The sequence below is a fragment of the Ochotona princeps genome, chromosome 5, assembly GCF_030435755.1.
Source record: "Ochotona princeps isolate mOchPri1 chromosome 5, mOchPri1.hap1, whole genome shotgun sequence".
Lineage (NCBI taxonomy): Eukaryota > Metazoa > Chordata > Mammalia > Lagomorpha > Ochotonidae > Ochotona > Ochotona princeps.
In genome coordinates this window covers 34599057-34612017 of record NC_080836.1, presented here as the reverse complement: position 1 = coordinate 34612017, position 12961 = coordinate 34599057, and the positions used below count along the sequence as shown (strand labels likewise).

General features: G+C 38.0%; 2 protein-coding genes across 2 annotated transcripts in view; one reads left to right on the top strand and one right to left on the bottom strand.

Annotated features, from left to right (window-relative positions):
• RIF1 (replication timing regulatory factor 1) overlaps positions 1-12961 on the bottom strand; it is a 260403-nt gene that overhangs the window by 88086 nt on the left and 159356 nt on the right. The gene's annotated exons all lie outside the window — the stretch shown is intronic.
• NEB (nebulin) overlaps positions 1-12961 on the top strand; it is a 206325-nt gene that overhangs the window by 103896 nt on the left and 89468 nt on the right. The window contains exons 68-74 of the mRNA XM_058664477.1: positions 1717-1824; positions 3002-3313; positions 3692-3895; positions 4699-4803; positions 10359-10466; positions 11248-11559; positions 12273-12476. Of these exons, the coding sequence (XP_058520460.1) occupies positions 1717-1824; positions 3002-3313; positions 3692-3895; positions 4699-4803; positions 10359-10466; positions 11248-11559; positions 12273-12476 (1353 nt within the window). The remainder of the gene's footprint in view (positions 1-1716; positions 1825-3001; positions 3314-3691; positions 3896-4698; positions 4804-10358; positions 10467-11247; positions 11560-12272; positions 12477-12961) is intronic.

Below are 12961 nucleotides of genomic sequence, written 5' to 3'. Positions count from 1 at the left end.
AGCTGCTAGGACAGTAAGCAAGAAAGGCACCAGGTAAATGAGCTAACCAAACATCTGAAGGAGTTAGAAAACCAACATCAAAATAATACCAAGACAAACAAAGATAATCAACTAGAAACCAAACAACAATAAATGAACAAAATCAATGAATCAGAGTTGGTTCTTTGAGAAAAATGAACAGAACAGGTTCCCCACTAGCCCAACTCATTAATAAGAGGAAAAGGATATGAATCAATATAATCCGAGACAAAACAGGAAATATAACAGCAGACACCTCGGACATACATAGAATGATCAGGAACTACTACAAGCAACTATGTTCCAACAAATCAGAAGAACTTCAAGAAATGGATAGATTCCTAGAAACAATTTACCAAAATTGAATCATGAGATAATTAAAAAATCTCAATAGACCTTTAACCAGAACAGAGACTGTATCAATAATTATACCTTGTATCAAGAAAGGCCCGGGACTGATTGGCTTCACTGCTGAATTCTATCGAACATTCCAAGAAAAACTGACCCAAATTTTCCACAAGCTATTCAAAACATTGGAAATGGAGGCAATCTTTAGAAAAACTCTTTCTTTGGTGCCAAAATCACCTTAATACCAAATCCAGATAGAGACACAACAGAGAAAGAACTATAGACCAACATCCCTGAAGAACATAGATGCAAAAGCCAACAGAATCCATCAATACATCAGACAGATCATGCAGATGGACCAGGTGGGATTTATCCCTGGAATGCAGGGATGGTTTGACATGCAGATGTCAACAAATGTGATATATCTCATTAACAAAATGAAGAATAAAAGCCATATGCTCACATTCATAGATGCAGAGAAGGTTTTTTTGTTTATTTTTAAGAGACCTGGAAGAAGCTTCTAGCTTTGGCTTCACCCACTTGTGACTTTGCAGCCATTTGGAGAGTGAACAGATGGAGCTTCTCTTTGTCTTTCCCTCTTTCTTCCCCTCTCTTTGTCTCTAAATCTGCCTTTCAAATAAATCATTAAAATGAGCAAAATATTTTTGTATGTGGATAATACTAAACATTATTGTGACGTGTATTTTCTTGCTTTGTTGTGCAATGTAGTTTTATCTAACTATCTGTAGTATGACCTTGTGTCCATCTATTTTAATAATGTATATCATTGAACCTACGTATGCTATGAATCCATAATGAAATATAATAGATTAACATGTCAACAATAATATTCATTGATACACCATTTAGCTCTGATGTTATACGATATATTTTAAGATTATTGCAAAGGCAGATTCACAGAGAGAAGGAGAGTTAGATTGAAAGATATTCCATACACTGGTAAACTCATCAAATGGCCGTAATGACTGGAGTTGAGCCGATCTGAAGCCAGGAGCTCAGAGCCTCTTCTGGGTCCCCCACAAGGGTGCAGGGTACCAAGGCTCTGGGCCATCCTCTGCTGCTTTCCCAGGCCATGAACAGGGAGCTGGATGGGAAGTGGAGCAGACAGGACTGATCTGAGGCCCATATGGTATCTCAGTGCTTGCAAGGTGAGGATTTAGCCAAAGAGCCATTGTGCCAGGTCCGTAAGGTAAGATAGGACTAGCATTTGTTTTTCTTTTCCACTATTATGAGAAATTCAGAGTTTCTAGCTCTTATCCTTTTAAAAATGAAGAAATTTCACTTGATAATCTTCATATTGTCGCTGCCTTGTTTCATTACTTTCTCTAGAGTCTGTACAAGCTGGCCAATGAAGAAGCAAAGAAGAAAGGTTATGACTTGCGGAGCGACGCCATCCCCATTGTTGCGGCCAAGGCCTCGCGAGATATTGCCAGTGATGTGAGTACTGGCCCAGGAATTTCTGTGGGCAGATAGAGGGGAGAAGATCATTCTCACAGCAGAAGCTCCATTATGGTGCCAGTTAAGACACATTTGTTGGTCGTTTTCCTAAATCAAAGAAATGGTTTTCATTTGCTAAAACCTGTATGTTTAACTCTAGAAATTTTAATATCCAGACCCTAAATCTTCTTACAAGATTGAGTCAGAGTCCACAGGTTTTTATGTTTATTATGAAAAACACATCTTCATATTTTGATAATGTGGTTCTTCAGAAATAAAGACAGGTAAAGAATTTAAAAAAATACTTGGCTATTTGCATTGGTTCAACATCAGATGAAGACCCAGAACCACTAGGCCTGGGAAAATCTACCCTACTCTACTCCTGCTCTGTGATTTTTGTCAACTGTTAGAAAAATTTCCATAAGAACTTCTTTTAAATTGCTTTAAACCAAAAGAAAAAGGGGGAAAAAACCCAGCAGGATGGTTAACCTAGTTCCTCTTACCTGCTCTCACTGAAGGAAGTGGGTCCTTAGGTACAGAATTCTATAAATATTTTTACTGATTTGTGACTAACTCTATAAATAATTTAACTGATTATTGCCTAAACTAGAGAGAAAAGACCCAGAGTCAGCCCTTACCACCACCATCCACAAATGCTTTCCTGTAGATAGTCAGCCCATTATCTCACTTGAGGAATCGCAAGCAAACCTGTTTTTGAAAGAATAAGGCATGCAAGTGGAAACACAATTTTGTGCATTTCAGGAAATCAAGTAACCCAGTCCAAGTCAGTAGAGCCAGATATGGGAAGTGCTTTAGTGGGAACTGTGGGTGATGGAATCAAATATACAGACTCCTGGATTGCATTATCAAAATGGTGTGTAAGATTTCTGGGTTGACTCAAGATAAAGAAAAGGCAGTTACAGATCAATTGATGTTGGAAGTGTTGCTGCCTTTCCTCCCAGGCTGTGAGTATCTACATACCATAGATCTGTCATTAGCCTGTCTTCTCAATAGACTATGGCTGTGATGTTTGATTACGTTAAAGATGAGATAAATGAAGAGATAAGTATTATATTCAGATGATTCCATTTCTCTGCAAGAATTAGTGAAATAAAAAATCATGCAGTTTGAAATCAATGAGATTTTGATCTTTTTATTCGTCTTTACTTTTGATCAGTACAAATACAAAGACGGTTACCGCAAGCAGCTGGGCCACCACATTGGAGCCCGGAACATTGAGGATGACCCCAAGATGATGTGGTCCATGCATGTGGCCAAGATCCAGAGTGACAGGGAGTATAAGAAGGACTTTGAGAAATGGAAGACCAAGTTCAGCAGCCCCGTGGACATGCTGGGGGTGGTGCTGGCCAAGAAGTGCCAGACCTTGGTCAGTGACATAGACTACAAGAACTACCTGCACCAGTGGACATGCCTGCCCGACCAGAATGACGTCATCCATGCTCGGCAAGCCTATGATCTCCAGAGTGATGTAAGTGCCTGAAATCTGTAGTAACCATGCCCATTGTAGTCATACACAATGGTTTAGAGTTAGAATCATCAGAGGGACCGTGTTTCTCTTCTTTGCTTATTGCTTTTTAATTCTTTTTTTTATTATTATTTATTATTTTTACTTCATTAATTACATTGTATTATGTGACACAGTTACATAGGTAACTTTTTAATTCTTTAACCTTTTCTTCGCCACCCCAGGGGGTGGGAATAACACCAAGAGATTCTATCCAATTTTCCCTTCATATTTCAAAAGACATAAAATTTATGCAACAATTTTTATCTTTTTATTTGACTTTTGAAATCAAGTGTCATGACCTCTTAAAGCCATACTTGCTCTTGTGTTTCCTCCCACCAGAACATTTATAAGTCTGATCTCCAGTGGTTGAAAGGCATTGGTTGGGTCCCCATTGGATCTCTGGATGTGGTCAAGTGCAAGAGAGCAGCGGAGATCCTGAGTGACAACATCTACCGCCAGCCTCCAGACAAGCTGAAGTTCACCAGCGTGACTGATTCTCTGGAACAGGTGCTGGCCAAGAACAACGCCCTCAACATGAACAAGGTGAGCCCCTATTTTGGAAAACACAAAGCTTGTGGTTAACATAGTCTTCTTTGTTTTAGCCAATTAAATTGTTATCAAACATGTAGTGATTAATTTTCCACTCAGCTATACTACAAAAATCTGTGGAAGGATTTTTGCTGTTATCGCTTATGAAATAGCCATAGTTATGAAAATAAGATGGCCATGTTTGGGGGTGGGTGAGTTAAAACTCATGAAATGTTATAGATTGTTTGGCATCTTTTTTGATTGGGGCATATAGGGATAAATATAGAAATAAGAAATGAGATGCAGATCTCTATGACATTGATCAAAAGAAAATCTAGAGATGCCACATCTGGATATATCTGTTTAATAAAACAATAAATATCCAAGAAGGAAAATCATGGGAAGGATTTGATCATATAGCCATGGTACATGGTTCTATATGTATGATTGAAAATTATTTTAGATTTAATTTGGAGTGAGGATGACTGGTAACTTACTGACACAAGGGGTTTTTATTTGTACAGTTATTTTCTGCTTACATATATAATATATCCCCTAAATGTATGTTTTATATGTAATATATATATCAAACATTTATATTTGTTATATTTGTTTTATAATTATCCTCATGTAGCCTAATTAACTACTCATATTTAAGTATAATATCCTATGAAGTCAAAGTGGCTAAAATGAATACTAACGTAGAGCATATAACACCAATTGCAGGGAGACTGACTTTCAGCTTTGTTAACTCTTGTAAACTTCTGTTTACGATGAGCTTTGTTCACTTAATTCATTAACCTTTTTATCCCTCATAGCGTTTATACACGGAAGCCTGGGACAAAGACAAGACTCAGATCCATATGATGCCTGATACCCCGGAAATTACATTAGCAAGACAAAATAAAATAAATTACAGCGAGGTAAGGTCATTTATTTTATTCCCATTATCTGGCCACATTGACCATTGCTGCTGCAGAAAGGGCAGAGTAATGACCTGAATCCTCATGTAGGCTAATTAACTACTCATTATCCTACCTTGTTTTTTTTGGTTTTTTTGAAAGATTTATTTATTTTTTGTTGGAAAGGTGGATATACAGAGAGGAGGAGAGGAAGAGAGGAAGATCTTCCATCCAATGGTTCACTCCTCTAGTGGCCGCAATGGCTGGAGCTGACCCAATCCAAAGCCAGGAGCCAGGAGCCTCTTCCGGGTCTCCCACATGGGTGCAGGGTCCCAAGGCTTTGGGCTGTCCTCAACCACCCTCCCAGGCCACAGGCAGGGAGCTGGATGGGAAGCAGGGCTGCTGGGATTAGAACTGACGGCCATATGGGATCCCAGGTGTGCAAAGCAAGGACTTTAACCACTGCCCTATCGAGCCGGGCCCCATTATCCTACCTTGAATGCACCTATTCATATATGCATATTTAAAAGGCAGATTGAAAGGCAAATGAATAGATTAATGGTCTCTACATCAGAAAGTATAAAGTCCTTAAATCTTAGGTATTAATAACGGAAATACATTAAAATTTTAGTTTAAAATAATTGCTTTAAAAATTAGAACATGTTTCACAATGTTTCCTGCAAGTTCTCTTCAGTTACCCAATCTATAAAACGATGTGAAAATTTGAAGAATTTTTATGACTTAATAAAATGAAATATATAACATTGCCCACTGTGGAGTCTGGGGCAAAATAGTTGCATTACAACCTTTAATTTCTTCCTTTTCTATTCTATCAATTCACCATGAAAACCAAATTTATGTGATATGCCCCAAGTAACTTGAGGTTTATTTATGAGAATTGAAATGAGAATTCCTAAATTCACTAATTTCAAAATTGCCTGAGGATAATAAAATTCATTCTTTTATGGGCTTTATCTCCTGTCTTGCTAAACCTGTCATCATATATCTTGGCAGTCCTGGCACAGTGCTGCATAAATAGGTCCTTGCACATTTGCTCTTGCCCACATCAATAATTTATCAGGCTGATCCAAGAATACTAATTGCCTACATACCATGTGTCTTCATTTACAAATAAAGAAGGAGGGAAGACTTTTCTTCAGTTTGACATCACTGAAAACAAACTCATTTTCAAGACAACAAAATTGATCATTTTACCCGTATTAACTACCTTTGCCTACAATAATAGAGCCCAGGCATGCCTATATCAGATAACCAGGACAGGCAAAATGAAGAAATACGGTTTGAATAGAACAGTTTTCTCTGGCCTGATAAAACAGACCCAAGGACAAGACTGATTATGAAGATTTAGTTGGTCTTGGCTTTGGTCATTGTTGAGTGAACAGTTTTTTTCTTGGGCATGATTTTTCTTCTGAGAAGCTTGTGTTTCCTGTGGCAACCGAAAGTTAGCTTCTACCCTAGATTATGGAGAAACTCCTATATCTTTCCCTAGATTTGGTTTTCAATGGGTAAGTTATGAGAGTTTTGTTTTGTTGATGTTTTTCCTCCAGACCCAGACTGCAGAGAGGAAAGTGGATTATTTTCTAAATCTAAAATTTTCAACTGGATTTACTGTCTGAAATTGGATGATTATCTTAATTCCCTAAGAGCCATTTTTTACAAGATTGAATTTTGCAATGATTTTTTTTCCCTCTGGTAATACCTTCATTCCATAAATGTAAAACAAAGTAAAATAAATGCATCTTTTTTTCCTCTTAATTTCTAATTTACTTGTTGTTCTTTTGGGTAAATAACTTACCCAGCAAGTTTTAAAATGCAGATTCGGTGATAACTGAATATATTTTCTTCTTTGAAGCTTTATAGGATTTTCAAATGTTTGGAAAAAACTTTTTAAATACAAGTTTCTTACTTACACAATTTGGGAATTTTTGTTCAAAGAAAAAATACAATTATGAAATTGTATCTTTACGGGCTCGGCAGCGTGGCCTAGTGGCTAAGGTCCTTGCCTTGATCCCATATGGCTGCTGGTTCTAATCCCGGCAGCTCCACTTCCTCTCTATCTCTCCTCCTCTCAGTATATCTGACTTTGTAATAAAAATAAAATAAATCTTTAAAAAAATTGTATCTTTAATTGTATACATTCCCATTACAAAAATATAGCTAAGTTTTAAAAAAGCATGTATTTATTTTTACTGGAATTTTTTAAAAAAGAAACATGAATAAATAAATTAAAAAGAAAGAAACATGAATCCCCTCTTGTTTATCTCAAAGATATTACAGTTACTATTATTATGCTTGCTTGAGAGATGGGGCTGTGTGTAATGGGTAAACCCTGCAGCTGCAATGACAACATCCCCTTTGAGTACCAATTTGAGTCCCAGCTGCTCCACCTCCGCTCCATCTCCCTCCTAATGCACCTGGGTAAGCAGTGGAGGATAGCCCAACTATTTTGAGCCCCTGCACCCATGTGGAAGACCTATAAGAAGCTTCTGGCTCCTGGTTTCTGTTTGGCCCAGCTCCAGTTACTGTGGCTATTTGGGGAGTGAATCAGCAGACGGAGTCTCTATCTCTCTTCCTCCTTCCTCTTTCCCTCTCTTCTTTCTTCCTCCTTTCCCTCCCTCCCTCCCCATCGCAGCCCCCACCTCTGCCGCACTCTGCCTTTCAAATAAACAAACATTTAGAAGAAAAAATATGTAAAGTTTTAAAACTTGCTTTTGTTTGGTATGGAGAGAATAGAGACAGAAACGGGAAAGAGAAAATGAACTCCCATATACTGGCTCACTCTCCAAATGTCCACGGCTGGGGTGGGGTGGGCTGAAGCAGGGAGCTGGGAATTTTGTCCATTCTCACCCAACTGCTTGAGCCCTCAGCACTGGTTCCTGTGGTATACATTGAGCAGGAAGCTTGAAGTTGAGACCCAGAGTTGGGAGGTGAACTCCGCCCTCCAATATGGGATGTAGGCTTATTTACTATTAGGCTAAATGCCTGTTCCTTCTTATTTTTGTTTCAGATTTTCCTGTAAAATGATATCTTGAAAAGAATGAAAGTTTTCACATTGTAATATTGCACACAATAAATATTCAATAACATCTCTCCAGGTCTTTTAAAATAATATATGTGTCACATTTACAGTTCACATGCTATTCTGGTATTCTTAATTCATTCTAATCAGAGAATGGGACATGTGAATGAGTAACTTAATTTTAATTATTTCTGCCATACTTTTAAAGACATTCCAATTTTGTCTTTAATTAGTCTAGCAGAAGGCCCACTGACTGTGAAGATTAGTGTGGTTTTTCCCCTCTTAAAACCATGTATGAGTTCTGAATCCTTTTCCAGAACTATCTACTAACTTTATATGTGCTTTAACATACTCCATAAATCTTTTAATAGAGGAAAGGGAGAAACTGAAACTCGAGGTTAAATGATTCAGTGTGGCCACAGCTCCGTCTGGGTGCACAGGCAAGCGGTCTTGAACCTCAGCTGGGCTTGAGGTTACCCAAAGGCTTTCCCAGGGGAATGCTGCTGTGGATGGATTGAAGGAACTTGGTTAGCTCTGAAATTCCAAAAGATGCTATCTTTCAGCTTACCAACCAAGAGTACAATTGCGCTTTAAGCAGTATTTCCCTTCCCCCCTTCACAGCCACTTTCTTTTTTCTTTAAATCAAAAAAAGACATGTCTTGTATATGACGGGGGGAAACTACACAGCTCCAGGCTGCCCTGCATTACTATCAAGGACATAATTGAGACAGTTCACAAAATTTAAATATTCATCATATATTAGACAATAAAACATGGCAGTATTAAACAGTAATATTATATTAACATTAAATTTCCTGAATTTGTAAACCATGCTGTTACTTGAAATTGCATTCATTCTTGAGGATATATGGGGAAACACACAGGGGTAATGAAAGTGGTAACTACAGTTTACTCTTCTTTTTACATTTAAAAATATTTTATTTTGTTTTATGATACAGTTCCAGAGGCTCTGAGGTTGCCCATGCGCTTCCCCAAGGTTCCTCCCCACTCCTCCACTGACTTCCCCTCTAGTTTTACAATGGATGTCCTTCATGAACAGTCACACGTCCATCATGCTGTTATTGAAGTGTCTCCTGACAGTGCAGGCATGGACATTGTCAGAGTCCATCAACTTACTGTTAGGGTGTATTCAGTTCTTTCACCGGGAGTTCATCTTTGGTCTGTATGCATAGAAATATAGAGCAGTTTGTCTCCATATCTGAACATATCAGTCTCCACTATAGTTCCTTTATATATCCCCTAAAATACAGAACCAGTGAGCACAGTCCACAGCAGGGTGAAAATAACACATTTCCATCAATATGAAGTTAACAAACGTGCTACAAAAATAAAAATGCATCACGAAAGTGGTGAAAATGGGAATCGAAAACCTTGTAGGAATAGATGTCAGTGTGTGACCCTTGTGGTGCTGAAGGAATTACAATTAAAAACCAGACTCCATTACTCATATGAGCTACAATTTACTCTTAATTGGTTCAAATATTGAAAATAAAGACAAAACACGTACAAAGATAATGCAGAAACAGAAAATATGTTAATAAATTGAATAGTTCAGTGTTCCTGGTATCATTCTGATAACTTTTGTGCAGGTTTAAAATTCTTCACAATAAAGCTAAATTCTCAAATATTAAAACATTTCAAAATATTTTATCAAGATTTTATTTTAAAAGCAGAAGAATGGTTACTATGCTGAATGCTTGATGTTAAAACAAAATTGTCGATCTTCCAAAATCCTTTTTAATTGAGCCAATATAAATTCCTTAGTCACCGAGATCTCACTATAAATTTGTGATTTTTGTAAAATTGTTTATCAAGATTTAAATTTATTTTAAATGTATGTTGTGATAACAGGATACAGAGTCATTTATTCAGTGAATGGTTGTCAAAGTGTGCTCTCGTGGAATGCACCTAAGTGTGGTCTTGTGTGTTTCTACCCAGGCACAGAAACTCAGCTTCTTAATTCTTGAGAAAAAATAATCAATACAATTTTGGCAATTTTGTCCTTTTGACTTATAGATCGTCGATTTCTGCTCTCCTTGTGTCTTCCAATTTCTGGGAATTGACAAAATATTTAGGGAGTAAAGCAAATATTAAGAGATTCAGAAAACAGATGATCCTTTGTTCAACTTTAATTTGATATAGAAACATGCTTATAATAGTATTCTATAATGATAGTATTCTATAATCATATAACCACATTATCTGCTGATAAAAACAGTTCTGAACTCAAACTTGCTTGTCATGTGGAAAGATCATGTCCTAACATATTTGAAAGCTATAGACTTAATATGTATAAAATTGAAAAAATTTTCAGAAAGAGAAGCTGTGATGTTAAAGTTTGCTAAATATGAAATTTCCATTTAACCAAATAGTTGTGTAAATAAAATCAGAGGTTTCTTTTTTAAGGCTGAAATCCATAATATATTTCTGTATCCAAAAGTAATCTTCCTTTGACAAAAGTAAGACATTTTAGGGCGACAGTGTGAAATCTAAATGTTACTATCTTTTCCCTTAGAACCTGTATCGCCAGGCCATGGAAGAAGCCAAGAAGGAAGGCTATGACTTGAGAAGCGATGCCATCCCCATTGTGGCTGCCAAGGCCTCCCGGGATATTGCCAGTGATGTAAGAGCTGATCATTATGTCTTAACATCTGTTGCCATCAAGGCGGCCACTTGCACAGGGAATCACATTATTGGAGTATACGTAGAAGTCTCTTTAGTTATCATTCACCTTAACCCCCTTCATTGATTGCACAGCTTAATAAATTGAGGCTTGAAGTGGAAGCTAACTTGCCCAGGATCACAGCAGCTTGGTGGCAAAACCTAGACTGCAATGTGGTTCCTTGGATTATTTTGTTTTTTCTGTAATAGTAATAAGTGCTTTGATGAAAGTTACATACACGTAGGTGTAACAACTCATAAAACCTCACAAGCTCTCATGAAGATGCTTCCACATCAAAGATGCTGGAAAGAAAGTAAATGTAACTGAATTTTCCCCCAGTACCTGAAGAATGGATAGTCCAAAAGCTGATAATCTCTTCCCTGTAGAGTCACAAAATCAATATTGGTCCTAAAAATGCAAATGTCAGATTCTCAGTTGGATTCCTCATGAAGGACTTTAGAGGTACCGCGCTGGTTTTTCACTATAATGTACTTGCCTTTCGGTGTTTGTTTCATGTCAGTTGTTGCCATTATAGGATTCCCTAACATATAGAAGTAGCCATTTGTGAAGATCTGTAGAGCTGGAACAAGGGGCGCAGCACCCTCTTGTTGGAGGGTTGACATGCCCAGTGTGCAGCATCACAGCAACATAGAGAAAGCCTCCCGTTACATGAACATCACCACAGTAAGAACAGCGGAGAGCTCTTGTGCCTTGTTCTAACTTACTGTCTTGTCTCTTTCAGTACAAATATAAAGAAGCTTATCGTAAGCAGCTGGGCCACCACATCGGTGCCCGAGCAATACATGATGACCCCAAGATGATGTGGTCCATGCACATTGCCAAAGTGCAGAGTGACCGCGAGTACAAGAAAGAGTTTGAGAAGTACAAGACACGGTACAGCAGCCCAGTGGATATGCTTGGAATAGTTTTGGCCAAGAAGTGTCAGACCTTAGTCAGTGACGTGGACTACAGAAATCTTCTGCATGAATGGACCTGCCTGCCAGACCAGAATGATGTCATTCAGGCGCGGAAAGCCTACGACCTCCAGAGTGACGTGAGTATCCTGGCTGTTAAGAACAGGTTGCAACGTGTTCTGTCTAGGGCCAATGGCCTGTGCATTCCAGCAACATGCAACAGAGAATCTGAAAGGCACTTTCAGTGGGAAGCACTGTGGTTTGTTGCATTTCTGTTCTCCTTCAGAGGCTATATGTAAAAGAGAAGTGCAATCAATGCTATCCAGGTAGGTAGCTTCCTAAAGATCTCTGTTTCCTTTGTCTGAACCAGGGCAACTTAGCCCTCAAGACTGTATCATGGCTAAAAAGCTAGAAATGTATATGTGTGTGTGTGTATGTGTGTTCACAGAACATGGTATGGAGAGAGTAGAGCTGTGTTTTGCTAAATTATCTGAATAAACATTTAATGTATTTGCTGACAGGAAAATGGTGAGACAGTCTTGTCCTCTGTGAAACCCAACATCTAATTCACATTTAGCACACCCTATTGAGAATGAAATTAAATGAATAATTAGGGCAATGTCTAGTACATTCCCCAAAGCACATTTTTATTCCAGACTCGATACGCTGTGATTTTGGAAGATGGCAATCCAGGCAAGGGTGGTTGTGATGACAACAGTCTCACAGTAGTGGTCAGAGCACCTTTCCCAAGGCTAGAGAAGCTCCTGAGTAGAAATTGTGCAATATTCTCATTTGGTGAACAACGAATCTGAAACACTAATTAATGAATGGTTTCTTATGTGTTGATCTGTAGAATCTATATAAGTCAGACCTGGAATGGATGAAAGGCATAGGCTGGGTTCCCATTGGTTCCCTGGAAGTTGTCAAAGCCAAGAGGGCAACAGAGATACTGAGTGACAACATCTACCGGCAGCGACCAGACAAGTTGAAATTCACCAGTGTAACTGACTCACTGGAGCAGGTGCTAGCCAAGAACAATGCAATCACCATGAATAAGGTTAGTCTGAAATCCTGTCCATTAGATATCGGAAGTTATAGGAAAAGGCTCTGATGTACTATTATATTTCAAAAATCACTGTAAGTTACACTTTTAAAAATGGCTTTTCTTCTCATAAAATTATTTTCATGGCATATCAGAATATTAAACTGATGTTAAAATAACCAATGCTGTAATTATTTAAGAATTATTCTCTAGACAAATTGATTCTGCAAAAATTTAAGAGGCGGGTACATTATCAAAAGCTGCATGGGAAGCAGAGCAGCCAGGGTTTACATCACACTCAGATGTGGGATGCTGGCCTTGAGTGTGGTGGCTTAACCTACTGTCTACCGGACAGATAAGTGCTGCAACCCAACTTTTCGATACTATTAAACTCTTTGTAAAGAATTTGTAAAAACCTAAGTTCTTTACATTAATGTTTAGCAAGAAGTAAAAGGAATTTATGCAACTTTAATGATTATCTCTACTTTGCATATAGGTGA